At 42.5% G+C, this 27,728-nt stretch overlaps 3 protein-coding genes across 3 annotated transcripts; all 3 read left to right on the top strand.

Annotated features, from left to right (window-relative positions):
* Positions 1 to 467: 467 nt before the first annotated feature.
* Positions 468 to 12,401, top strand: LOC133479573 (uncharacterized). Its single transcript, XM_061776736.1, has 10 exons — positions 468 to 560; positions 2,175 to 2,621; positions 3,054 to 3,563; positions 4,121 to 7,488; positions 7,618 to 7,885; positions 8,770 to 8,949; positions 9,046 to 9,123; positions 9,339 to 9,519; positions 9,769 to 9,943; positions 10,033 to 12,401. The coding sequence occupies exons 2-10, from the start codon at positions 2,204 to 2,206 to the stop codon at positions 11,245 to 11,247; spliced, it is 6,393 nt and encodes a 2,130-aa protein (XP_061632720.1). The 5' UTR covers positions 468 to 560; positions 2,175 to 2,203; the 3' UTR covers positions 11,248 to 12,401.
* A 2,282-nt stretch (positions 12,402 to 14,683) lies between these two features.
* On the top strand, positions 14,684 to 21,561 carry znf576.2 (zinc finger protein 576, tandem duplicate 2). The gene is made up of 5 exons (XM_061776737.1): positions 14,684 to 14,888; positions 16,042 to 16,219; positions 17,105 to 17,220; positions 18,763 to 18,906; positions 20,040 to 21,561. Exons 2-5 carry the CDS (start codon positions 16,072 to 16,074, stop codon positions 20,886 to 20,888), a joined length of 1,257 nt encoding a protein of 418 aa, XP_061632721.1. The 5' UTR covers positions 14,684 to 14,888; positions 16,042 to 16,071; the 3' UTR covers positions 20,889 to 21,561.
* Positions 21,562 to 21,787: 226 nt separating this feature from the next.
* Positions 21,788 to 26,913, top strand: wu:fe05a04 (zinc finger protein 135). Its single transcript, XM_061775426.1, has 5 exons — positions 21,788 to 21,883; positions 21,963 to 22,133; positions 22,221 to 22,808; positions 24,054 to 25,024; positions 26,039 to 26,913. Exons 3-5 carry the CDS (start codon positions 22,229 to 22,231, stop codon positions 26,597 to 26,599), a joined length of 2,112 nt encoding a protein of 703 aa, XP_061631410.1. The 5' UTR covers positions 21,788 to 21,883; positions 21,963 to 22,133; positions 22,221 to 22,228; the 3' UTR covers positions 26,600 to 26,913.
* Positions 26,914 to 27,728: the final 815 nt, after the last annotated feature.

Here is a 27,728-nt window from a genome sequence, read left to right as displayed (position 1 = left end):
AGCCTTGAAGAGGGATTCAAATATAAATCTAAACAAAAACAAAAAACGGGTTCAGGTGTTGGATGTTAGTATATGGTAAATAAGAGCCTAATTATCCGAGAGTAATATTTGTACAATTGGTGTAATATGGGAAGTATAATAGGTGGGGTGATAAGATTGAACTATTACTATGATACTATGGGTATTATAATACACCTGAAATATTAAGATTGAACTATTACTATGATACTATGGGTATTATAATACACCTGAAATATTAAACATCTGTAGTCATGCGTAGGTAGATGGCTTTGTTACTTGAAGAAAGATCATTTAAAAAGATGAATGGGAGAGTTCAAGTATGTGTTAAAAACAATACATTGAGTGGCATGAAAGAAAATTGAGGCATTTGAGTCGTGCGCTTCACCTTCCGGTCCAGTTGGTGGCGCTAATTGGCTGTGCCTACAAGAAGAACCGCCTCCCTCTCTTAGGCGGCTGCTCCTCGGTCGTGACGTCACACAGGCTGTGGCTTCATTGTGCGAAGACGACGACGTGATGTTTATGTGGACAGCACAGCTCAGGTAACACCCGAAACAATAAATAATACTTCCACGTGCGCCCATTAATTTATACTTCATAAACGAACAGCAGCGACGGGATGATATTGGACGTCTCGAGCGATTCGCACCCGGAATAGTAGCTCAATAAATCACAGAATTTATGCTAACTATACTACCATTATATGTGCAGATAAGGGATACCTTGTTTATTATGCTAACTATACTACCATTATATGTGCAGATAAGGGATACTTTGTTTATGCATGTTTTAGTATTGGGCCCACTCCCAGCTCTACACTAATGTAAATAAATGAATTTATAAATCCGGCTAGATGTCCCGACAGCTGCACTCCAGCTTCCATCACTCGTCTATTGTAATACAAATGCATTAACCCATTCATTCTCCTGCCTGTGGCCATCTGGCTAGCGCACAATAAACACACAAGTCGGTCATTCGGTCCCAATTCTAATGAGTAAGTCATTCTTTCGAAGGACTGAAACTTATAATATGCGGAACAAAAAAAAAAAATTCTTTATCAAACGTTTGCGCATAAATCGTATGCACACCAGTGAGTAATCGGTGTTGATAAATCCCACCTGCTCTCTCCTGTAACATCGTGCATGTCTACTGATGTACAGCATTTATTGTTTATAAATGTAGAATGAGAGACTTAAAGTTGGAATGGTTTGAATTGGTCAAGATATGTGGAAGAAGAAGGTAATAATGTCAAATTAATCCGAGAATATTATTGTGGAAATTTGGGAATGTGCTACTGTATATGTCCTGAATGATCTGAATATTTTCAAGCTGGAATGGTTTGAAACTTAAGAAATGTGTAAGGAGAAAGTCATCTTGTAAACTATCTGTTCACTTAGGAATTTTATTGTGAAAATTTGGGGAATGTGAGGCGGCACGGTGGGCGACTGGTTAGAGCGTCTGCCTCACAGTTCTGAGGACCGGGGTTCAATCCCAGGCTCCACCAGTGTGGAGTTTGAATGTTCTCACCGTGCGTGCGTGGGTTTTCTCCGGGCACTCCGGTTTCCTCCCACATCCCAAAAACATGCATGATAGGTTCATTGAAGACTCTAAATTGCCCGTAGGTGTGAATGTGAGTGCGAATGGTTGTTTGTTTGTATGTGCCCTGCGATTGGCTGGCAACCAGTAGGTTTCAGCACGCCCGCGACCTAGTGAGGAAACGCGGTACGGAAAATGGATGGATGGATGGGGAATGTGATAAATAGTTTGTTCCCAAGATGTCCTGAATGAGCTGAATAGTTTGATGTTGGAATGGTTTGAGTCGATCAAGAAATGGGGAAGGAGGTGGTATTACCTTAGGAAATTTTATTGGGAAGATATGTTAATTTTTGGAATGTGAGAATTATTGGAATATGGAAAGTAGTTTCCCAGATGTTCCAAATGAGCTGAACAGTTTAAATATGGAATGGGAAAGATGGTTTATGATATTTTTAACTGTCTCGTTCACTTTTTTTGTGATTTAAATGTATTTCTTTATTTTTGGGGATGTGGGGGTGGGGTGGAAACTAGTTTCCTGCATTTCCTGATTTTGTTGCTATTTGAAAGCTATAGCATTCACAAAATAAGTTATCTTATTTGGGGTTGATCTTGATCCACAGCAACGTGTGAACAGTGCTGTGGAGGAACCATGCCGAGCCCAGGCCAGGAGGAGAGTGGGCCAAACCCAGTGAGCACCCAAACCGCACTGGAGCCATCAGCCAATGACACGGATTCTACTGAGCCAGCACCAAGTGAAGCAGGTGCACAAGAAGGGAGGATTACATCCCCTGAGGAGACGAACGGAACCCAAACTGATAAAACGCTAGCAGATGATTCACTTCAACAAGCTGCGGCGACTGTCGAACCCTCAGACAACACTGAAGGGATGAAGACTGATCAGGGTCCAAAGACAAATCCTCCATCAGAGTTGACACCCGACACAAACAAAGATGCCGGGACTGAAGAACAAAAGTCAAATAAAAGGGACAGATGTTTCCCCTCCAAGAAAGCCATGGTAGATCCTCTGAAGATGGACATGACCAAGCCAGTGGTTATGCCGCTCACATGTAAGTAACTTGACGTCCATGTGTGTCATTTCGTTAACACTGAGCTCGGTTGATGTGGCCTTAAAATGAAATCTCAGATTTCGATCTGAATCTATTTTTTTCCACCACGCCTATAGAAAAAGCAAATGATAATGACACTATTCAAAACAAGTTTGTTTTTTTCCTTCTGGAATTATCTTTTTTTCTTCTGATTCTAATCCCCTGATTAGATGGCTTCGAGGAATTTCTGGTCCACCATCAGGTGTCTCAGGAGGGGCAAGCAGTGCACCATCAACATTGTGTATAGTGGGGATGGGGCGCTGGGTGCTTTCACCCATGTTTTTCAAAACAAAATCCAGAAGAAAATGAATAAAATTGTAGTAAACACAGAGAACTATAATGTTCTTTTTTCAACTTCCCTCTGTTCTAAAACAAGCTCGGATTGTTTTTCAGCATCGGAGCTCTCCCTGCAGTGCATCGAGTGTCACATCATCTTCAGTGACTCCAAGAGCAAACAGCGCCACCTGAAGTTGAGCCATCCAGTCGAGTACGAGCAGTGCATCTTGAGCAATTCGCTTTTCACCTGCTACCACTGTGACCGCCACTTCACCAACTCCACGGAGCTCAGGGCCCATCAGAAAACCCACGTCGAAAGGAAACCCTTCAAGTGCCCTCTATGCGGCCAGGCCTTTAAAAGGTTATCCGAGCTCACGCTTCATAATAAGATTCACATCGGACAGGATGGTTACACCTGTCCCGACTGTGGCAAAACATGCAAAACGATAACACTGCTGAAGTACCACTGTCGCGTGCACACTGGAGAGAGGCCATATGTTTGCAAGGAGTGTGGGAGCAGGTTCAGCCTGTCCCAAACACTGCGGAGACATATGCAGTCACACTTGCCGGAAGGTGCCCAAGAAGCAGAAGATGCCGCAGCCAAAGCGCAACGGAAGAAAGAGCTTGGTAAGAGAAAGTATTGAGATGTACAGTACAGTAATCCCTCGTTTATCGTGGGGGTTACGCTCCAGACCACCCCCGCGATAGATGAAATCCGCAAAGTAGCGAGTATATTTATTTCTATACAAGGGTGCACATAAGTGGGGTGCTTGCTCACTCAAAATAATAAAAGGGCACCAGATTCAAGTGTATCACTGCGGACATGCGTACCAACCATTTTGCTTGTTTTTGGGGTTAGGGGTGGAGCGGTAGGCCAAGCTTGAGCAGTGTTGTCCTGCACGTACAACACATTAAATTGAACAAACCTTTTGGGTGAATGTACCGAATGGAATCACTTCATGTTTCTTTCTCAGTTCAGTGGGGCTCAGCCAAGAGCGTGTGCTGCACCAGAAACTACCCTTAAATGCTGCCACTCGTGTGGCAGCTACGGCTTCGCTAAAAATCTGTGATGCAGTGAAGCTGCAAAACGTGAAGCGTGATATGGCGAGGGACGACTTTACATATAATTTAGCGGCGTAAATGTATCATATGTTATGATGTATTTCTGCTTTCTTTATCTTTAGATGCCTTAAAATCCAAGTATCCCTGCTCTGTTTGCAAGGCCACTTTCAAGAGTCCCAAGACACGCCTTCGTCATCTCACAAACAAACACAGTGTATCACTCTCTTTGATTGGTAACCCCCTGCGAGCAAGGTCACACGTAAATCAGTTTACTCCAGTAATAATGCCGATATCCATTTCTCAACCATCGTTGCTACAGTTGGAGCCCAATGGGCCTCTTCAGAAAGTAGACGGCAATATTGACACGGAGCCAATACGCAGGCTTATTGAATCTTTGGGAAATGTCCAGAAAGTAAACCAAGTTGTGATTTTGGGTCAAGTGCCTCCTCATGCCCCAGCATTGGAAGTTCAACAGATCTCTGAGCTGTCCAATTCAGTCAACCCCAGACCACTCCAATCACATTCTGTGGGATTGAAACCAGCGGAATCGAAGACGGGGGAAGGAGACTTTTCAAACTCATGTGAGCCAATGGCGCAAACAATCATACTGGAACAGATCACGCCAGATGGACAGTTCATCAACCCGCCGTTCTCAGACTTGAGTTTTGGAGCCAGATTGGAACCAGAGGGAGAGGTGATTCATCAAATTAATCCACAACCTGGGATTAATACAACAAACTTCAATGCCTTTGAGCCATTGATTTTCCATAACGAAGGAACAGATCTAAAGGAAGACCTTGAGCAAACTATCATATTGGAACTAACCCCTGCCCTGTCACCAACTGCTGAGCTGCAACAATCACAAAATGAGCAACAACCAGAAATCCCACCACCTTCACTGGTACCAACCACAGAACTGGAGAAAACTTCTTATCAAAGTATCGTAAATGAGCATAATACTGGGTCACCAGTCCCATCTTTAGGGCCTACAGTTGAGCAGCACTTGACATCTTTACAAAGCGAAGTCCCATTGTTAGGGCCTGCAGTTGAGCAGAACCTGACATCTTTACAAAGCAAGCAACAACATCTCCCAGCTTCCACTTTACCCTCATTATATGCACCCACACAAGCTTTAGGAGAACCTGGGGCTAATTCACAGGAGAGGGCTCAATCACAGACTCAAAAACTCAGTCAAGTTCAGGTGCACTCATCATCCAGCACTGGAACCCCTCAGGAGTCTGAAGAGAAGCCTTCACAAGATGAAGAAGCACTGGTTAATCGAAAGGACGACAAATATCAGATGGAAAGTCCGTCTGATGCCATCGATACTTCTGCTAAAAAGAAGGGCCCTTCACAATCATCCGGAAAGCAGGGACCACAGACGTCAGAGTTACCTGTGAATTTAATGTCAGCACAAGAGCTTGTGAAAGTACGCAAAAGAAAACCAGCCAGGGCCCTAATCATACAAGGTTATATGCAAGAACTAATTGGGTCCATACTTGATGAAGATTTACAAAGTGTTGGCAAACCAGCCAAACGCAAAAGAACGAAAAAGTCTCATCTTTCTAACTTTAGCCCACAAAAGAAAGACAAGAAAAACAAAAAACAAGGAGTCCCTTCTCAGCAATGCCAATCTCTCCAAAAAGAACCCATAGTCGGTGGTGCATCAAATCTGTTAGAGAATAAAGTTCCATCGAAGAAGGGAAAAATTGCCAATAAAAATAAAAAAGCAAAGAAGATTGCATCTTCGGCTGAAGTCAGTATGTCACCATTAACCAATGATTCACAAGGGAAAGTGAAAATAAGCAAGAAAAAAAAATATGCTGCAAAAGATCAGCATAAAAGTAAACAAAAGGCTACAATTAAAAAGAAAATGAAGTCTAAAATAGTGCACAAAGGTGGTTCCAAGAATACAATAGTAACAAAGATGACAAATAAAGAGAGAGAGAAAAAACAAGACACAGCGAGCCCAAAAAAGAACCAAACCAAAAGCCAAGCAGAGTCACCTGGCAAACAAGTAACACAAGACTCCCTCCTTTTGCTGAAAGGTCATAAGCAGCCCCAGCTGAAGGTTCACAAATTGGATCCTTCCAAAACATCTGGGCAAGAAACATCACCGAGAGAGAACCCATCCCAGCACAGCAAAGACAACCGGGCAAAGCCTAAAACCAAGACTGCAAAAGATCCCAGCAATGTTGGTAAGAAAAAAGGGAAACCCAAAAAGATGTCATTGCTGTCATTTCTAAATGCATCCCATCAATCAAGTGAAACCCAGCTTGTCAAGCCAAAGACCGTTCGGAAACGCAAAGCTTCTTCAAACATTGAGACTGAAGGGGTGATAACCTCCGTGCATTCCAAGCGAGCTTTAGAGTGTAAAAACTGTGGGGAGGTGTTCAGTGAAGTCGCCTCACTTCAGAAGCACAAGGCAATGGTGCATATTTTAGAAAGTCCTGAACTTACATACACAAATGGGAACATTTTTGAAGGGGTCCCCAGATTAGATGTTTGCCGTCAAGAACGAGTAATTCGACTGATGAATCCGACCACAGGTTGGGATATTGAACCGGAGATGGCATTAGAGGACAGGGAACAAAGTGTCTCTTTTCCTGCTTTGATTCCATCTCCATCTTTGCCTGCTCAACCTGCTGATGAAGGCAGTGTTCAGCTTCCTGTCTCTCTGAAACCATTAGATCTGCTGAAAAACAAGACTTCTAGTCTGAATCCTCCATTCGATAGCACCACTCAAATGAAGCAAAATGAATCTGTGCTGTCCATAGACAAACAGCAAGAAAAACGTGCGCCCAAGAATCTCTGTTTAGAATCAGAACACCGGGCCCCCATAGAAGAGGACATTAAGGAGGATGCTATTTTTGGGGTAGATCTTGTTACAGTCGGGGAACAGAATGAAAGTAACAGTGTGGCTTTGCTTCAAGACAACCTTTCCCAAAGTGAATCTGTTGAAGATGCCAATTCAGAAGCAGCTGGCTCTGAAAACCCAACAGAGGATCATGCAACAATTGTGAGATGTTTTCAGTCGGTTTCTTGCTCCACGCAGCAAAATGGAGTTAAAGATGAGGAAGAAGAGGTGTTAGTCCAGAGGAAAACCAAAGCAGGTAGTGGAGCGCATCTAAAATTGGATGAGATGTCTAGATGTTTGGAACCAGATGCTGCTTCGGAAGCTGTATTGGAGATGGAACAGGAGGATTGTCAGGTCATTTACGAAAAAGTCAAGAGTAATTCCCAAATTAATGAAGATGAGACCACTGCACAGCCTTCCGTGACTGATATTCATCCGGGACCTGATCCCCATAGAGGCCCTTCTAATGCCTCTAGTACTCCCCCAACACCCACGATTTTGGAGGAATCCGGTGTATCTCAGGGAGAGCCGGACAGGGAGAGTCAGCCATCTCCAGGAATCTATCTTGAGAAGATTGTCACAGCCGAACCCGTGTTGGCTAACAGGGAACCTCACAGGCAGACTGAAAGACGGGTAAGAGTTGAAGTACTGTACCGCTGTGTTGTGGGATGTTTTGTTGCAAAAATGGCACCAACATACCCAATAGTCAATGAACACGAGGCTGCAATCCTTGAATGTTTTTTCTTAATATATAATTTTCAGGGTTTGAAATGCACCGCTGAGAATGAGATGCAACCACTGATCAAGGTTGAGGAGAATACATCAGATCCACTGCTTGGTGCACCCTTGATTCAAAAAGAGAGCGGCAAATCAGGAGCAGGCATGCAGCCACAGCAGAACGGAGACATTCGGGCGGTTCTGGTGAAGCAGGAGAGTCGAGTCATGCTTGATGACGCCCGATCCACACCGGATAGCAGACACAGCCAATGGAATGTGGAGCAAGTCACTGATCGAAACTCTGCCAGCCCACGTAAGTACTGATTTCAGTTAATAGTTATTCAACATTGCGGTCATGTTAAAACTGGTGTTACTTTTAATCGGTCGTGCAAACAAACCTGGTCCAACCTTTTCCACATCTGAGTTTGTTCACTTCTGGTCCTAAATCCAATACAGGTTTTATGTTTTGCCACCTCAATCTGAATTTTTGATATTCCTACGACCTTGACGACACTTACCGCTAACGTTTGTCAACAAAGTCACGTCTGCACCAGTCGGTATTTAAATTCCCAATGTTTGTGTGTTTTGTGTTTTTCGGGTTACCTTTGTTGAAACGCATTGTGGGGTTTATAACTAGCAGGAAGAATGTACTCAAATGTCTGTCCGTGTGAGCCACGTCTGCCGCTGGGTTTAATAAACGGTTAACTTTCCCTGAAGTGTCCCTGTTATGTGAACCCACATAACACAACACCAAGCGAGGCGGTGACGTATTGGATGACCCCGCCGCCAGTCCGTGGCATCCGAAAGCCTGTTAGCCCACGAGCTAGCCTCTCGTTGTAGCATGGAAAACAACTATGTTGGATATTTTCCAGCCACCAGAGGCTTTAAGTGGATATATTTTTGCGGTATAGGCATATGTTAGACGCACCAATGTATTTGAGTGACAATTGAAAGTTGTGCTGGGTGTTTTCAGTTAATTCAGCGGACAGGCCTACAGCATCTGAATTTTGAGAGAGCATCTTGATTTTTGACCATTTTGAAGCCTGATTTCATATACATGGGAATTTTTTGTATTCATTCAAATTTGCCAGGCTTTTTGGCACACTACTCTGTGGTGTGTCAGTCAAATTTACATTTTCACTTTACGGGGACTTTCATGAATTTGTTCAGCGCTTGATGGCGTTTGCTTGCTTACAGTCACAGACACCGAGGAGACGTCCAGTGACTGCCACTTGTCCTCTGACTTAAGCAACAAGCAGTGCATCTTCTACCCGGTGAAGGCAGAAGAGAGGGAGCTTCCCCTGGGTGCTGCTCACACGACCGGTGGAAGCCCAGAAGCATCCACTGATGTCAGACAGACTCTACATCCAGCCACAGGTTGTCGTTTCTCTGAGTCCCGGCTGTTTCCCGATGTGTTCGCACTACTATAGCAAAGCTCGCAGAACACCTTTTGAACTGTCAATGTTTACACAGATGAAGGCACTCAGCAAGACAACCATGATTTGAGAGGACCAGAGATGATGGGTGTTCATGACTTTGCAGATGGACAAGGTTTGTTTTCTCTTTTTCACTTACCGGAGACTACTGCACACATCCAATTATTTCGGATAGAGGGGGAGTATCAATAAATGTTGTAGATTCTAGCTTGTTTGTACCTATACCCAGTCAAGTGATGCATTATTTTGTCAAACCGTACTTGGTTCAACTTTAACGTTGTCTCTCTACGTAACGATCAAATGTTAACCAAGCACAACTTGAACTTCCAGCCGAAGCAGAGTTTCAGAATCCACCGGACATGCGGCGCTTTCTCCTCCAGAGTTCTGATGAAGATCATACAAGAGGTTCGGCGTTGTCACAACCTCATGTTGACGCAGAGGCCGAAGTCCTGGCCCATTTCGGCCAGAATCAAGGCAACTGCTCACACCAACCAGACGTAACAACACAAACGTAAGGAGCAATGTTTTTGCTCTTCAAAATACTTGACTATGATACACTTTTTTTTTTTTTTTTTTTTTAATTTGTTGTTAGATTGAAATAATAGAGAAAATTGTGAAATTATGACTATTTAGGGAAATAGTTTCTTGTTTTGATTGTTACAATTTAAGCAGTCAGAGTCGGGCTTATAGGAAATAAAAGTAAAAACTTGATTTGAAATATTCAGCTTGTGCCGACGTTTTTATGTTTTGCTTTGTCAAGGGTGTTCCAAGCAGGACCGAGAGAGGCCACAGAACCTATTGAGTACTTCTCCAGGTACTTTGGCTGGGACACCTGGGTAGAAATGGCCCACTGCACCAATCAAACATCTGACTCCGTCACCGCGGCGGAAGTAGCCATGTTTGTTGGGATCCACATTGCAATGGGAACTTTGAAGGTTTGCTCATCTAAGTTCTCATTTGTGTGGCTTTCACGGGCAGGTTCAAAACTTAGCTGAGCTAATTTAGTTTGACTTCTTTCCCCTAGTTTCCCAGTCCACGACTCTACTGGGACAACTTGACGAAGGTGCCCTTGATTGCAGAAGCCATGGCACTTCCCCGCTTCCTTCAGCTGTCGTGGTTGTTGAAGCTTGCCTCACCTGCTAAGGATCCACTTAATATGAGAGAAAGAACTCATACTGACTTTTCTCGTCATTCCGCTAACAGGAGCGGCCAAAAGCGATTGCCAAATGACTCTGTGGACCCTTTGTGGAAGGTTGTGCCATTATTGTGCCGTTTCCAAAAAGGCTGCCAATCATTTAGAAGACTGGGTGACTATGCAGTGGACCAGTATTTAATTCCCTTAACTAGTAAGGTGCACAATAACAGGCTGGCTCTGCATAGCACCGCATTGATCGGATTTGGGGGTTTGCTCGTGCATTTGGATCTTAAAGCAGATCTATTGGACAAGGAAGATTCCGTCGAGAAAATGGTCCCCAAAGGCAGTACTGTGTTTCTTTGCAAACAAGAACTCTCCACTCCCGCTATGCTCGAGAGCCTCCTGGTGGCCGGGATCCACGGTGCTGGCCGAGTGGGCGGCGCGCAGGGCCAGATCGGAGATGAGTTCGTGAGCTCAGACGGCAAGCTGATGCTGCGCAGGTCGAACCGTGGCTTCATTCTCTCCACGGCGGGAAACGGTCACAGAAACATGGCCTCTCTTATCAACAAGTTTGAGAAAGCCCAGGCGGCAGTTCGCCTCAACAGAGATTTGTTGAATCTTTACTCCATCCCGGTTTCCACCTCACCAACAGGCTGGCCTCTTTCTGTGCTCTGGTACCTCACAGATTTGGCTTTGGTCAACTCATGGCTCTTGTACAGACACGATCAGATGGCCACATCTGCACCTTTGTCTCTTATGGACTTCAGATTGGCCGTTTCCAAGGCCTTGATCCATTCCAGCGGGTCAGACCCTCAGAACTCTGTCCTCCCTCAACCCTCCCCGGGAAAAGCTAATGCGAGAACCGACCCACCGAATCCCGGCACAGTAGAGGAAATCCCCCTCCCCGATGCGGCCACACGGTACGATGGTTCAGGCCACTGGCCAGAGCAGCTAGCCGAAGGCGAAGGAGGCAGGTGTCGTTTCGGCGACTGTCAGAGGACGTCGCGAGTTCTGTGCCTCAAGTGCTGTGTCTTCCTCTGCATCTCGCGCAACCACAACTGCTTTTTGAATTTCCACAGCCAGGCAAGTGCAGGAAATACCTAGCACCAGACCTTTCAGTCTTACTTTTCTGTATGTTACTATTTTGGTGACAAATGAGGTCACCACAACAAACTAGCGGTGTCACAATATTAATTAATTGAGAACAGTGATACAAACACTACAGCACTAGTAGTTCAGAAGCTAGCTGTTACCTGATTCGGCAACATTTTGTTTCTTCCCCCCCCCCCCACTCTTTTGCACTACAACAGTACATACAGTATATGCTGAAGTACAGAAATTCCCAAAATGTTACGTTTATTTAAGAATTGTTAATGTACAGTATTTCCTCATATAGTGGCCATTAATTGAAAGGGGAGAGGTCTTTATTTTTACAGATGTTTTTTCCCCCCACAAATAACTAATGATCCTTACTTTCAACACTAGTGCAATATAGTATGTATTCAAATAAAACAATTATGATTATAGAAAACATCAATTCTAACTTCCATCGGTCACTGATGCTTTCTTGTTTTTCTGGTTGTGTTCGTCCTATTTGGAAACTTTCTGTTAAACTTTCCAGGTCAATGTTGCTTCCAGTACTCCTTTAAAATCCATCATAAACGTTGGTTGTCCAGATGCTAAGTGGACTGTGCAGGCGATATGTGTTGTTGTAAAGACCCCTGGCGTAACACATCAGATGTCATAGTAAAGGTTTTTGCAGCCACTCAGGCGTACCACATATTCATTTTTTTCGTTGATGAGGTGTCTGTAGGTTGTTTAATATTTATGACACAGCCCAGCCGGCAATAAATCAACGCATGGTATCTCTTAGCGGAGGCCACTGTTTAAGGAAATGCTGTATTTTGTTATTTTATTAAATTTTTTTGGTGGGGGTCGGGGGGAGTATTGTGAGAATGTCCTTGACTGGGCTTTAACCACGAAGGGAAAAGCTTATATCGAAACAACAGTAAATAAGTCCATGTAGTCTTGTTTTTTTTCCTGTCCTTCCTTCTTTACAATAATATGCACTGGCCATGTTGAGCTTTTGGAACATTCTGTCTTGAAGTAATAATAATTTTAAAAAAAATCATTGTATAGTATGTCATCTTTAAGAGTGTAGAAATACTCTACACGAACAATTTTGCACACCATTATGGATGTATTTACTGTGAAGGTCTTACTGTACGTACTTGTCGGAACAAGGTGGGTTTGACTCATTTCCTTCTGTTATTTTTTCTTCATTTTTATTATTATTTCACATTTCACAATGTTTATATTTAATAATTACAGACATTGTTTAGTTCTACTGTTGATATGCGTCAAAAGATTAGGCGTCAGAAGGCGGCACGGTGAACAACTGGTTGGAACGTCTGCCTCACAGTTCTGAGGACCGGGGTTCAATCCACGACCCCGCCTGTGTGGAGTTTGCATGTTCTCCCCGTGCCTGCGTGGGTTTTCTCCGGGCACTCCGGTTTCCTCCCACATCCCCAAAACATGCATGGTAGGTTGATTGAAGACTCTAAAATTGCCCGTAGGTGTGAGTGCGAATGTGAGTGCGAATGGTTGTTTGATTCTATGTGCCCTGCGATGGAGTGGCAACCAGTTAAGGGTGTACCCCACCTCCTGCCCGATGATAGCTGGGATAGGCTCCAGTACTCCCGCGGCCCTTGTGAGGATAAGCAGCTTGGAAAATGGATGGATGGATGGGAGTCAGGACTATATAAATCATAAACAACGTTGCATTGAAGAAAATGTGTGGCTTTGTAGGGGCATGCACAACAAAACTGGCCATGGAATTCAGGTGGAATTCTTTTTATTTTTTGTATTTTTATTTAAATTTGTGTTTCATCTTGTCACAGATCAAATTGTCTTTTCTCATGAAATAAAGTTCTATGAACATATTGAAATAAAATAATTTGAAGACAACACAAGTTGCTGATCCACGGCACAATAAGGCACGATCAGATACCGCTGTAATTACGGTCATTGTAATTAATATTCATGGCCTGTTTTTCATGCAAATAATTACTGTATTTACGACTGCATTAGCGCAGAGTAATGACTGCCAGACTATGATACGTTCTGACGTCCGTATTTGGTGGTTCAAGGAATGGAACTGATCCATTGGAAACCCCTGTACTTTTTTCATAAGCAGTTCATTAATGAGTAATTCACAATTGAAATGCTAAAAAGGCTATATCTTAATTTGTCACCACCTGACAACAGATATGTTTATTTTCAGTAGCTTAAATCAAAATGTTTTAAAAGATGCAAATTTATGTAAGATAAGGGAATGTGAACTAACAAATACTGTACAACATTGGGCAAGAACAGGGCTGGGATACTCAACTGGTGGGTCGGGACCCAAAAGTGGGTCATGGAGAGGTAGTTAAAACAATTACAGCGGATCCTTCATTTACGACATTGATTTAAAGGTACAAATGGTGTCAATGAACTATTTTATTATAGCGGTGTAAGAATATGCACTCACTCAGTTTAGGACAGATACACATCCGTAAGAACAATTCGTCAACGGAGGAACCCCTGTAGACTGAAATATTTAATATGCATCCCAGGTCGGACTTTGGAAAATAACATTACATTGCTGGATATGTAATGATAGGCCTACACGTGCTCGCATTTGTTACACCTCTGTACCATACCAAGTTCCCACACGGGACATATTAGGTCTGATAAAGAAGAGATCAGTGTCAAAATATGGGAAATTTTGTGCAGTTGTGAATTATCCATCCTTCTGTACTGCTTAAGACACTAGTGTCGTTGGTGTGCTGAAACCTATCCCAATTGACTGAGCGAGAGGCAGGATACACCAGCCAATCGCAGGGCACAGACAGACAAACAACCATTCACACCTTAGGAAAATTGAAAGAGTTTTCAATGAACCTAACATGCGTGTTTTTGAAGAGTTGGAGAAAAACCACACCAGAATTGAGAGAACATGCAGACTCAAAGGCCAGAGCCCAGATTCAAACCACCAACCTCAGAATTGTGAGACGGACGTGCCAACTCATCTACCATGCCATCAAATGTGATTTAATTTTACTATATGTATTTTTGTACACACAGTTGTCAAGTTCACCCTAAGGTGCTCAGAAAGGCACTTTGGTCATGTAAGCATAAAATATAATATACTGTTTCAAAGTCTCAATTTATGAAAACAGTTGAGAACCACTGCTATCGGGAAAACTTTTGCATAATGTATTGGAATTCAATGTTGTGATTGTGAATATATTACCACATTATGCACATTATAGTGCAGTTTCCACCAGTGTGCGTATGTGTAACGTGTAGTTTAAGCATTTGGTTTAAAAGAAGGCCGCCGATGAGATTGTCCAATAAACGCTCAAATTTTGGTCACGTGACCAAATAATCACTATAGAATCAGACACAACTGAACGATTTAAAAAAAAAAAAGATTCTCCGTTCACTTTAGTCAAATTACAAGTACACATTTAAAATACCGCGTGCAGATTTGCGTGCGTACAGTTATAATTTGTCTGGCCAAAAAGGTTGGTTTTTTTCGTCGTTTATTTGGTCGGTAGGGAGTGCCGCCATCTTACTTGTCCTAACGGCTGGTCTCGCATCAGGAAGTGTCCGACGACTATTTTTTTTTTTTTTTTTTTTAATAATACTTCTCTGGGGTCAAGTCTGTCAATCCATCTACATTCAGAGAGCTCTTTGAGGTAACGTACTTGTCTATCTAGATGTTATTTTAAAGACACGTCTTTATGTCTAGGTATTTGCTTATGCTCCAATCACTTGCAACACGTTTGCAGGCGCCATCCACGGGTGCAAACTTAAAGACGAAAAGTGTTTGAGCGGCATTCTGTGTTGTTAGCGCTAACTAGCATAGCTTAGCATTACGTTTGATTCGCTACTTTGGCATTACGCAATTTGAGCACCTATAGTTCTTGTAGGTAAACACGAACGAGGGGCATATACGCAAAATAATATATTCCGGTACTCCAGAATGAGATATGCACATTTAATGTGTACATATTAGCGCTTGAAAATGCTTGCTTACATGAGGCTAACGAGTCAGGCGAGGTAGCGGCCTGGAAAGGCTGCAACGCGAGTGGACGTGAACTGAAACTTGAGTGGGAAAATAAAATACCCAATAAACTTGGCACAGTTAACACGTTGTCGCTGTGTAAATACGCATATTAGTGCAACCACTTTCTGTAATTATTTGCACCTTAATGTTCTATGTCTTACGAATGTTTGTTTGTTTAACCGTATGTGACGCTGATTTGATTTGTACTTAATATAAGCATAAGCCTATTAGCATAATTTGAACGTTTTCTGAAGTCAAGTCAAAACGCAACAATTCAACATGTAACTGCATCTCGATAAATTTGAATACGGCAGGAGAGTTCATTTATTGCAGCATTGCACATACAAAAATGAAACTATACAGATTCATTCAACACCAAATAATTTTCAGAGGGCCAATTTCAACCTCATTACCATTAAAAAAATAAATTTAAAAAAAAAACCTTTTTTTTATGTAACATTCTAAGTTCTTGATGGTAAAATGTGGGGTTCTTTAGCTGTAAGGTAAAATCACCCCAATAATTAAAATAGCTTATTCTGTGTCGTGAATCTATATAATATGTTTTTGAAATAAACCACACAATTTAATTTAATTTAATAATTTATTGAGATGCATCTGTACAGGAAGAGTCCAGTTGTCTCAATTCAACCATTGTGGATTGCCATGCTCTGGATGACTGAAAATCTACAAAAAGAAAGAAAAATAAATAAATGTTGATATTGTGACAGTAAGGTTAAAATCTATGTAACTATTTGACATTCTATCCATTATATTTTGTACAGGATTTCACTGTGGATTCTTAATATTCCACGATGGACTCTGACATTTTAAACATTGAAGATATTGTGATGGGACGGGGACTGCCCAATCCCCCCCCACAAGCCGCTCCTGAAAAACCAGTGGAGCCATTCAAGCGGCCCATTAGTTTGAATGGACCTCTAGCACCCACTGCGCAACCCTGTGAGTAAAACACGAAGCTTGACTGGTGATGCATTGCCAGAATGATGATCTACAAAGGCGAATGTGTTTCAACATTCCAAATGTTTTTTGCAGTTTGGCGGAGAGTCCACAAATGTGATTTTCAGTGGCACCTCTGTCTGCCTCAGATTTTGATTTTCAAGACAAAATGTGCATTGAGGTCAATTATTTGGAACAATTTGTTTTACTCCACACTATTGCCATCGCAATACCTTTAATTGTACACTTAACATATTTTAAGTGACGTTTTAACATAAAATGTCTTGCAAGCCTCAGCAGAAGTTAACTATTCATGTGAATATAATAATGACGGTAAAACACTTAATTTATGATGACGAATAAGGTGGTGTTTCAAATATGCTCCACCATCGGAGAAAGAGGACATCTGACTGAGTGCAATGCACCAAATAAAAATGTTCATATCATCAGAAGTTAGTTTTCGAGCAGGAAACTGAAAACTCATAGCGCCTTTTGATCACCGGTGACAAGCATATCTGTTGGCAGCTAGCTAACGTAGCAAACAGATGTGACTCAAATGCACTAGAAACATGGCGACTATTTCCAGCTATCATGACACTGAAACACTTGTTGGACAAAAGGGCATGTTCTTTCTCATCTCTTACCACAGCACGTCTTTCATAAAAAGTGTTGAAATAATAAAAATACATACACAGTTAACCCTTTGATTGCTGGCTGAAGTGGGGTCAAATTTAATTTTGTTTAAAGGCATACTATGTTTGAGGCAAATATGTGAAACAATGAAGAATTCATCTTCTCTTTTATTCAACCTCTGAATTTATCATGATGCATATGTCTGAGCGCTTCACTGGCATATTCACCTGTTGTTTTTTCTTCCATCCCCTTCAGACCAGCATGAGAATCTGCAGTGTTTCCAGTGCTTCATCACCTTCTGCAATGCCAAAGCCAAGGAGAGACACATGAAGAAGAGCCACCGGGAAGAGTACAAGCAACAACTTCAACAGGTGTGCTTTCTCTAATCTGCTGCCCGTCTATCTGTTCAGTGATTTATTTTTCCTAATTGTAATAAGTTAAGTTTGGATACCCTATTTTTTTACATAGTGGCTATTTATTTACTCAACAGCAGGGCAGTAGGCATCTATTAGTAGTAAGGTTTTTATCAGGCCTGCTGCCCACTGAGCAATGCGGCCGAAGTGGACCACTGTGAAAAGTTTGATTGGTGATTTCCGTCACACATCAAGCGATTGAGACAATGCGTAGGTAGCGACACGCTTTAATGAAAAAACTGCGACGCTGTTTTGGGTTTTGAGGCACTACATAAACAGTATACTGTGCTGTATTAATATTTGTAATTTTTTTTGTATTGAACAGCAAAAATATGGCGCTATTGTCAAGGAAGAAATGGATTGCCACAATGAGAGGAAACAGGCGAGAATAAAGGAGCGATTATTCATATTTTGAGAGGCAATTGGCAATAATGGATCGTGGTATTCATTGGCTGCGCCAGTACATTTTGCCAACAGAGATGCCACGATGTGCTTTGTAGCAAATATTTTTTTTGTGTGCTAAATCTCTGGATTTTGCTGTGATAATTTTTTTACGTAAATGTTACTGTAGACTCACATAGCAATAAGCCAGCTGGAAAGCGTGCGTAAATGGCAATGTCTACATTTTGGGATAATTTCACACACAATTTGTATTTATTAATTAATTTATTTTTTGCATGTGCCCCCACGAGTCCAAACATGGCATTGTGATTAATATTGCATTAGTGGTCGAGCGAAATTAACGTCACAACTACCTTCGCACGTTGCGTCAGCTATATGCGTAACGTCACATGACCAAACCTTACTGTAATGCCCTCGCATGATGAACTTTTAGACGTTTATTGAATTGACAAACACACATATACAAAATGAAAACACTCGCTGGGAGGACTGTAGACCACAGTGGCACCAAGACGCTCACACTCCAGCTCTTGTCACTCACTAGGCCACACCCCTTAAAGGCACACATCAACACAAATCTAACAGTTGATGTACAGAAATTAAACTTTATAAAACTTGAAAGAATTATTTCTCTTCATTCTTTTGTGTGTATACAATATAGTGTTGTTTTCCTTCATTAAAAACGTGACAAAAATTGAAGCTTTTTATGTGGGGACTGGAACAGACTAATTTCACTTCCATTTTTTTTGTATACTACATCGATGAAGGCTTTTAATTTACCTGATGTAAATGTACAAGCTTTCATCTAACTTAGTCGCACTTCTAAGAGACAGTATGGACCTTTTTCCACAATTTTTTATTTTTAGCGGGTTCTGTAGTTCAAATGGCGTGTCCCTGCACTGCTTGCACGAACAACATGGCTGTAAACAGAGAGGCTCTCGTTTACAGTAAAGTGTTGCCAACATAGCGATTTGGTTGCTATATTTAGCTGCTACTTAAACCCCCTATGACAATTTTTCCGAAAAGCAACTCAGGGAACTACTGTTTACTTATCTTTTTATTCAATGAATCTTAATCTCACGTGCCATTCATCCTCAGGGCAACACGCTGTTTACGTGCTACGTGTGTGACCGCACGTTTTTATCATCTGAGGAGCTGACACTGCACCAGCCGACACACAGCAAGGATGACAAGCCCTTCAAATGTGCCCACTGCAAGGAGAGCTTCAGAACATTCACTGAAGTGAGACCAATATTTTTTTTCTTACGATATTGTATTTAGGCAGCACAGTGTTCTAGTAGTCCGCGTGGCTGCCTCACAGTTCTGAGGTTTTGGGTTTGAATCTCTGTTCTGGCATTCCTGTGTGAAATTTGCATTTAATCGACTGGACGTTTTTATTAGCCGATAATAGCCTTTTTCAAATCGGCTTTTTTTTTTTTGGGGGGGGGGGGGGACATTCAATCAAACAACAGTAGAGGAAATAAGAGTAAAACAAAAACAGCCACAATGCACAAAATGATAAACTATCAGCAAAACTAATGTACACAAAAAAGATTGGCTCCTGTTTCAGTTTAACTGTCTATGTACATCATATATTTAAAAGGCAACTCTCAAATGTGAGACAGGTGTCCCTGGTTTTGATTTCAAAGTCATCTCCTCATGACAAAGAAAATGATGGAGAAATGTGATTTACCATTAAATAATGTTTTGCCATTAACTTAACTCATCATGTTTTTAAACTGCATACATTTATGTCCTAAATGTAAAGATAAATTCATCACTGAATGCTTTTTTTGCATGTTTCTGTACTTGAAGATTCCTCTCTTTTGTAAAATATAAATACTCATGGACAAAGTATTGTAAAATGTTCTGCCTGTAATTCTTATCTTGGTTGTAAGCATTGAGACCCCAAAAGTTATTTTAGTCATATATATATTTTTAAATTAATCGCCCAATTCATCAGTTATCAGAATTTTTTTCTGTAAAATATCGGAATCGGCAACTGGCAAAAAAATAAATCCATCGGTCATGCCCTAGTTTGCAATTATCAAAAAAAAAACAAAAAACGTTTTATCTGCACTTGTGTGGGCTTTGTTCCTCCCACATTCCCAAAACATGCATGCTGGGTTAATTGAAGACACTAAATTGTCATTGAATGGCGTTGAATGTGAGTGTGAATGGTTGTTTGTATGTGACCTGTGATTGAACAGTCCAGGGTGTACCCCGCCCTTTGCCCAAAGTCTGCTGGGATAGGCTCCCGCTCACCCATGATCAGAATGAGAACAAGTGCTATCGAAAATGGATGGATGTATATTGCCCTTGTTTTTCTTCTTCTTCCATCATTACAGTGTGACTTATGTTCTCCTTTTTTGCAGCTGACGACACACAGAAGGCACGTGTGTCCAGAGAAGCAGCTGCCGTGTAAAGATTGCAACGAAACCTTCAGGAGTGCGGCGATGCTGCGTACGCATCGCCTGGCCCATCACTCTCGCCCCGAAGTTGAGACGGCCGAGCAGCCAGAGGAGACTGCCAAAAGCCATCGCTGCAAGAAGTGTGGCCAGGGATTCGACAGCGAATCGGAGCTGAACGAACACGAGCAGAAGTACCCCGAAGGCCAGCAGTGCGACGGCAGCGACCCGTCGGCCAAGAAGCGCGGACGGCAAGCCAAGGTCGAGGAGGGAGCGGGCGTGGAGAAAAGAGGAAAGCGAAAGAAGAAAGATGAGGCGGAGGCTTGTGAGGAAGGGGAGGCTGCCAATACTGACGCCACTCCTGAGCCACTGGCAGCCCCAGCGGAGGAGAAAGCAAAAGCAGGCGGTGCAAAGCGAGGTCGCCCTCCTAAAACAGCAGTTGTTGTAAAGTGTGAAGCAGCAGATAAAGAAATTGCTGCAGCTGGCAGCGATGAAGCAGCAAAGGAGACAAAAGTTAAAGTTGAGGCGGCAGCGCCCCGGCAGCACGCGTGTCCTGAATGTGAGCTCTCCTTCCCCAGCACACTTCAGCTGCGCGCTCACAAGAAGGAGAAGCATACGGTCCGAAAAGCCCACCCGTGCGCCGAGTGCGACGAGAGCTTTGCCCGGCCCGAGCAGCTGGAGACGCACATGTCACGCGCGCACGCCGTCGGCCGCTTCGCCTGCACCACCTGCGGCAAGAGCTTTGGCCGCGAGCGCACGCTGAAGGCTCACCAGAAGACCCACCCCGAGGAGCAGCCGGAGTCTCCCAAAAGATAATCGTGACAGGAAGTGACGAGAAGTGTCCTCTTGTTTTAGCATCCTCATTCTCAAGCTGTTGACATTTTGACAAATGGCATTGTAGGAGGTTTACACGGGATATCTCATTGACTAGCGAAATGTTTACTTACTGTTAACTAAACAATAGTTGATTTGTAAGAACATAGTTTTGATTCACTTTTTAAGATGTTTTTTTTTTTTTAAGTATGTAATGTGTGGTGTGAATTCTATTTTTTTCCCCTTAACAAAAAACAATTTAAGTGCGTATTTTGTAAGCTATTAGATGCCATGTTTTAACTGTTTGTCAAAATAATGTACAACCTCTGGTTCATATGTATTGTTTACACTTAATATTTTGATCATGATCCTATCCCATTTTTTTAATAGACTTGATACAAGTATTATTTTTTTTTCTGAGTGCTCCAAGTTCAGTGTAGACAATTGATCCACTATAATCATGATTTCTAATGAGTGCTCCTTTCCTTTGCCACCAAGATGGGTTACTGTTATATACATTTCGTGAATGGAACTTATGGCTCTATCATGCCTACAGAGTCTCACAGTAAATAATGTATATTAAGTGTCTTCTCTCTGGATTGTTTCTCCCCCACTGCTGTGTCTGGACAGTGCAAATATGAAATAAAACAGGCTGCCCATGCAGGCTTTTGGACAAGTCATTTGTAGCGTCTTTGCTTACAAGTCAACATAAACATAATTTTGTGGTAGCTCATCGACTCTTATTTTATTTTTTTACGGTCACCTGCTACCACAATAAGGACACGCGGCGTAGATAATTAATCAATGGGTCCTCATTAAGCCACATAGAAGTAATTCGAACGACCTCATCGACAAACAAATGTAACGCCCTGTGAAGACGTTTATGACGTGTAATACCACTCCGGAACAACAGGCGCGCTGTCATTTCCACGGCGACTTCCTGCCTTTGTGGTTGATTTGGTACCGTATTTGTTTTCATTGCTGCCCAACTCGGCCAAGTGAGTTAAGCGCTCGCCGTAATTGCTTCGTTTTGTTATTCCCACGGAGGACTTATAGTTGTTTTGTTCTGCCGTTTAGTCAGTAAAACTGACTATATCGTGGACCGAGAGCAGCGAGTCTTCCTCCCAGGTGAGCGGCGTGCCCCGTTGAAGGCGACTCTTGCCGGAATTCGAAGGATGTTTTCAACAAAGCAAATGTGGAAGAAAGGCCACGTTCGAATGATTTAACACCCGTCTAGCTGTTTGACAGGTGCGGCTAAAGACTTACAGCAAGTATGTATAAGGGTCGTACTTTTAACGAAATTAAACCACCATCCTGCTTGTGTTCACTCCCCAGCTGGCACTATGTCCGTACAGTACACAATTGATATCCAACTGACAGAGTTGGGCTTTCCCGACATCCTCCAACCTCAGGAAAGTCTCTCCACGTCATGGGACGACTCACTGTCATCTTGCCCCTCTCCCGCTTTGCCGACCTCTGACCTCCCCAGAGAAAGCCAGCTAGTCAAAGGGCAGCTCAAAGGCCCACAGGCCTGCGCCTCACCGGTGCTCCAGGCAGTTGGGTCACCTGCGCTCCAGGCAGTTGGGTCACCTGCGCTCCAGGCCGTTGCGTCTCCTGCGCTCCAGGCCGTTGCGTCTCCTGCGCTCCAGGCCGTTGCGTCACCTGCGCTCCAAGCCGTTGCGTCTCCTGCGCGCCAGGCCGGTGCGTCTCCTGTGCTCCGGTCGCCACCATGTCAACAGCTACAGCCATCACATAGTGGACAGGAGACCGGTCGCTTGGCGACCCCCTCGCAAGGCGATGGGACCAAACCGCCAGTGCCCCAAGAGCCACTGGAGGACAGCGACTCCGATGACAGCGATGTTTCGGTGGTCTGCCAGGAAGATGAGGAGGAGGACGATGATGATGAAGACGGGCTCGACAATGGTAGGGCATGCCTTTGACAATTATGGAAACCTTATTGAAGTGCAAATTTTTTTTATTTTTTTTATTTTTTATTTTACCTTTACTTCTCCAGTTAAGGCAAATGAGAATAGATTCTCTTTTTTAATACCAACCTGGCTGCAGACAGCAGAGTTAAACAAGGTAAAATAAAAGCAAATACAAATAGACATATACAACAAACTGTTCAATTTGACATACACAAACTGTATACAAAACACAATAATAATAAAAAAACAAACAAAATCTCCAATCAAAATGCACCACAGCTTTCTTCGCCCAATCCTTAATCTGTTGGTAGATGAGAGAGATGAGAGTCTTCTTTGTCCATTATGAGGGCGCTTTGATCATAGATGTTGTGATCACAGCGCGCATGACGTCACTCATTACAAGCTGTAGTCCCAGGCTCAAACTGTCGCCACCATACAACCGCCGTTAACTCGGCAGGCAGTTTTTAAAGTAACATTTCAACATCAGTAATAAGTGTAAAAAGAAAGTTAACTACTGTAAATAAAGTAACAGGATGGTGTTTGCTGAGTGAAACTCACCCAGTGGCTTTTTTTTTAGTTACTGCAGTAATTTGTCTTGCATAGTGTTAAGTAAACAGTATCCTCGAGTCAGTAATGTGGTCAAGTAAAACGTAAAGAATCACAGTGTCTCTTGTATGGTGTTTGGATCTTTGGGATCCGTTTTCATTTCTTATGAATGGAAAATGAAGACAAATATTGGCTCATTTCCTGTGAACAACATGTATCAGAACACTTTTTCAACACTTTTCTATTACATACCTGAGTGTGTGGACATTTTGTGTTCTGAAGTTTGCAATATTTGTTGCAAAATTCAAGCACCAACATCTTCTGATCTCATATTCCCAAACATTTGACCAGAGGTGGGATTAAGCCACATATCAATGCAATTCAGTCCATTTATAAATTTTTATGGGTTTTAATCCCAGATTTCCTTCAAACCCACAGATAGTGGCTGAAATACAAAAATATGAACACCACACAAGGGTTTTAATTCAATGGACAATCTGCTGCTCCTTCTGGTGTATGAGCCTTGCCCACCAGGGGGTAGTATAATAAGGTCACTACTAAACTGCAATAATATCAGATGTTTTTCACAGAGCATAAAGAATTTATTTGCACGTAACCCCAAAATAATCATTTATATTGTCATGAACAAAAGAATGCAACAATCTCACATCACCACTCCTTGTTTTTCTTATAGACTTGACAAATTCAGGCGACTATGTCTGCAGTGTGTGCGGGCTGCGGCTGCCCTCCAACTTCAAACTGCTGGACCACATGAACCTGCACACGGGAGCGCGCCCGTACTGCTGCGCCGAATGCGGCAAGCGCTTCTCGCAAATCCACAACTACCGCGTCCACCTGCGCAAGCACGGCCAAAACAAAGCGGATCGTCCGCACTGTCGCATCTGTCTCGTGTCGTTTGCCTCGCCCAAATCTCTGGAGCACCACCTGTCCAATACCCACTTTGAGAAGCAGTTCTACGAGTGCGACCTGTGCAAGCGTGTGTTCACCAACTTGAAGGCCTGCGAGCATCATGTGGAGTTGCACAGAGCCCTGCCGGAGATTGTGTGTGAAAAATGCGGCCGCCATTTCTCCCAAGCAAAATCTCTGAAGCGCCACCAGAAGAAGGCGTGCCACCGCATCTTTAAATGCACCGACTGCTCCGAGACCTTCAGCAACAAGAACTTGCTCCTCAAACACAGCTTCTCCCATCTTGGCCTGTTGCCTTACACGTGCATAAGGTGCCGGTGTCACTTCCGCCTAGCCAAGCTCTACCGCCAGCACAAGTGTGAACCAGGGCGCATCCACTGTGTGGCGTGTCTGAGAGAGTTTTCCTGTCAGGTGGACTTCATCCAACATAAGAAGGACACTGGCTGTTGGGGCAGCTGTGACGTCAAAGGGGACGAGATCCGATGTCTGGAGTGTGGCCTCAGCTTTAGCACCAATGAGGAGCTGAAGAAACACGGCGGGGCTCACCAAAGGGTCCTCAAATGCGCCGAGTGTGGGAAGGGATTCCGTTCGGCCTTGTTGCTCATGTCTCACATGGGCGGGCATGCTGGCAACTCTCCCTGCCTCTGTCAGAGCTGTGGATTGGGCTTTCCCCATCAGCAGAACTATGACAGCCACTTGAAGACGTGTGGACAAAAACCCCAACCCGCCAAACCTGCGGTAAGTTTGGACACTTGACATTTACAAAAAAAAATTCTTGAATTAATTGATTGTTACTGTTATTAACAGTACCTCTGCTGGTTGCACCTCATTTGTTACGTGACAAGATTAATTAATTAATAAATTAATTATACACAACTAATTGATTATCAGGCGGAGACCTTGAATGTATCTACTTTGTTTAAAAGTTTGAATTGTATCTCTTTGGTTGTATTCAGCTTCTTCAGTTTTTATGTCGCTCAAATCCATCCATCACCACTGGTGTTCCTCAAGCTACTGTACTAGAGCCCCTCCTTTTCATCATTACTTGCTTTCCCTTGTTCTCATTTTCTGGAACTATAACACAAACTATTATTGCTGCACAGATGACACCCAACTCCACCATGAAATTCTTCTCATTGGCAAGGAAATCTACCATAACTAAATCAGACAAATTTCTCCCCACTATCACTCTTCCACAAGTCAGTCGTCGGTCATCTGTCATGCAAGATTGTCTTTCAAAACTCACATCTGCACACCTGCATCTACGCTTCAGTTATTGTAATAAGTGGGAGCCGTGCGCTAGTTTCTCTTTAATGAGCCGGTCCTGTCTTGGGGTATTAGGGTATCTTGGTGCTTGTATTTAGGTAGGATTGCTGAAATTGTATCATAAACCCAGTTTTCTCCATTATGAAAGTTGTAGGCTCTTCTTTTGTGTCATCATTTGGCCTTTTCCCCTTTCTTAAGAAGTTCTCTAAAAATGTTTTTACAATTTCTGATGGCTTGCAGTCATACTTTTTCATTTCATCACATGACAGAAACTAGCGGTTTGACGTTTACAGGGGCACAGGCTGATGCGCCTGATTTTCAAAATAAATTTACTTTCAGACTCTAAATGATAAACGTAGTCATCGTATCCACATATATATATATATATATATAAAGCTAATTTTGACAGGTTGTGCCCGTTTGAAGGACAACAATGTTAATTTTTCATATCTCCCTTTATTAAACAGATGTTTTGTCTTATTTTAGACTGCTACAAAGAAACACCCTTCATTGAAGAAAAAAAATCTTGAGACTGTTCCCACTACAAAGGACACACGGAATCCAGCACCAGCACTCCCTGAGCCTATCCATGTGCAAAACAACACTGCTGCACCTGTCACCGACCCCGCTGTTCTACAAGTCGGGACAGGGGACATCCCCTCCTCGGATGGCTGTTGGAAGCTCACCCTTGACAAAATCCCGCCACCCGGAGCTAATCTCGTCCTGTTTGTTGCAGAGGGCTTGACATTCCAGCCCACGATCTCACAGGCAGTCCCAGAAGTCCAAAATTTAGCAGCTGATCAACAGCTCGGCGTGTGGCGTACTATCCAAGATGCAGAGTGTGAACCGATGGATTTATCCAAGAAAGCATCCAATTCGACGCAATCCAACGTTCCTTCTCCTGTGTTTAAAAGTGAGCCAATGGAGTGTGAGGTGTCGGGAGAGGCGGAGATACAAGAATTGAGCGACTGTGTTATGGATCTCACGACAACAAACTCCGTAGTAAAAACTGAGCCTCAATCTCCTGACTCATCACAGAAGCCTTAGGAAGAAATTAAAACGGAGGTTGACTTTTCGTAATTAAGCATGTGCTTAAACAAACCCGAAAGAGACAATAATACAATGTAATGGTTGCAGCCACCAGACTCTCTCTCCTCAGCAATGCTATTGTTTTGGTTAGTAAATGTTTATTTTCTTTTATTAAAAACATTCCTATCTTTGGCATATTAGAATATTTTTATTTTGTAAAAATCGCGGGGAGTGTTTTTTTTTTTATTTTAATTTTATTTTTTTACCCTTTTCAATGTGTTAGGCAAATTTAAATAAATAAACACTGGGTTCTTATTCTGCAATACTTGAAATGATGGTTGTGTGCAGCAACGTCATGTTTGTTTCCTTTTGCTTTAAAATGACTAAATGTTGAAAAGAAGAAAAAAGACGCATGTATATTGTGATGTTTTACTTGGGTTGCAAATGCAATACAGTTTTATGATGGCAGTAAATACTCCTCTGTGTGAATGATTGGAAAGTTGTCATACAAGTAAGTGCAGTTAGATTTTTTTTACCATATGATGTGGTATGCTTTGGATCACGGGCTTCTCCTTTTCAGTAGAGAATTCACACATTGAGTATGCAATTAGAAATAATTGGTTAGTTTTAATTGATCTAGTGTGGAATTAAAGGTTAGGTGTTTTTTTTAGCTATTAGATTGAATTAGACAGTGCCGTGAATGATGTAAGTAAGATGAATATAAAATAACCAGAGTCTTCCGAAAGAGGTTACGGAGCACAGGCATACAGTATAGCCTACAGGTACGTATTTTATTGATGATCACAAAAACCATCTGTCCATCTGATGTAGTCTCTACTCAGGAATAGTGCTTGGGACTTGCATTTTATTGCATGTGGTATTTTAAAGTAACATTTGTTTGAGGTTGAATCTCGTTCAATGCATACTGACTTCTTAACACAAATAAAGATTTGTGGGAAAGAATTTTGTTGAAAATGACATTTGACCTATAACTGCAAACAGCAGAACCAACTACAGGCCCAACTACAACAAATATTGTTTTGTAGTATAATTTTTATGTGTATTAACAAGATAAATTTCTTGCCATAAAATGCTGAAATGGCTTGACATAATATAGACCGAAAAGCCACATTATGACCATTCCCAA

The sequence above is a fragment of the Phyllopteryx taeniolatus genome, chromosome 6 (genome assembly GCF_024500385.1).
Source record: "Phyllopteryx taeniolatus isolate TA_2022b chromosome 6, UOR_Ptae_1.2, whole genome shotgun sequence".
Taxonomy (NCBI): Eukaryota; Metazoa; Chordata; class Actinopteri; order Syngnathiformes; family Syngnathidae; genus Phyllopteryx; species Phyllopteryx taeniolatus.
The sequence above is the reverse complement of the archived record's forward strand: the minus strand, read 5'-3'. Positions and strand labels throughout refer to the sequence as shown.

What these genes read in the sequence shown, in the direction of transcription:
- LOC133479573 (XM_061776736.1), top strand. Translation starts at nt 2,204, where the DNA reads ATGCCGAGCCCAGGCCAGGAGGAGAGTGGGCCAAACCCAGTGAGCACC. An exon ending in AGTGGTTATGCCGCTCACAT is followed by an intron (nt 2,622 to 3,053) that starts GTAAGTAACTTG and finishes ATTGTTTTTCAG; the next exon opens with CATCGGAGCTCTCCCTGCAG. An exon ending in GACTCTACATCCAGCCACAG is followed by an intron (nt 8,950 to 9,045) that starts GTTGTCGTTTCT and finishes ATGTTTACACAG; the next exon opens with ATGAAGGCACTCAGCAAGAC.
- znf576.2 (XM_061776737.1), top strand. Translation starts at nt 16,072, where the DNA reads ATGGACTCTGACATTTTAAACATTGAAGATATTGTGATGGGACGGGGA. An exon ending in AGCACCCACTGCGCAACCCT is followed by an intron (nt 16,220 to 17,104) that starts GTGAGTAAAACA and finishes CATCCCCTTCAG; the next exon opens with ACCAGCATGAGAATCTGCAG. An exon ending in GCTTCAGAACATTCACTGAA is followed by an intron (nt 18,907 to 20,039) that starts GTGAGACCAATA and finishes CCTTTTTTGCAG; the next exon opens with CTGACGACACACAGAAGGCA.
- wu:fe05a04 (XM_061775426.1), top strand. Translation starts at nt 22,229, where the DNA reads ATGTCCGTACAGTACACAATTGATATCCAACTGACAGAGTTGGGCTTT. An exon ending in TGAAGACGGGCTCGACAATG is followed by an intron (nt 22,809 to 24,053) that starts GTAGGGCATGCC and finishes TTTTTCTTATAG; the next exon opens with ACTTGACAAATTCAGGCGAC. An exon ending in CCCAACCCGCCAAACCTGCG is followed by an intron (nt 25,025 to 26,038) that starts GTAAGTTTGGAC and finishes GTCTTATTTTAG; the next exon opens with ACTGCTACAAAGAAACACCC.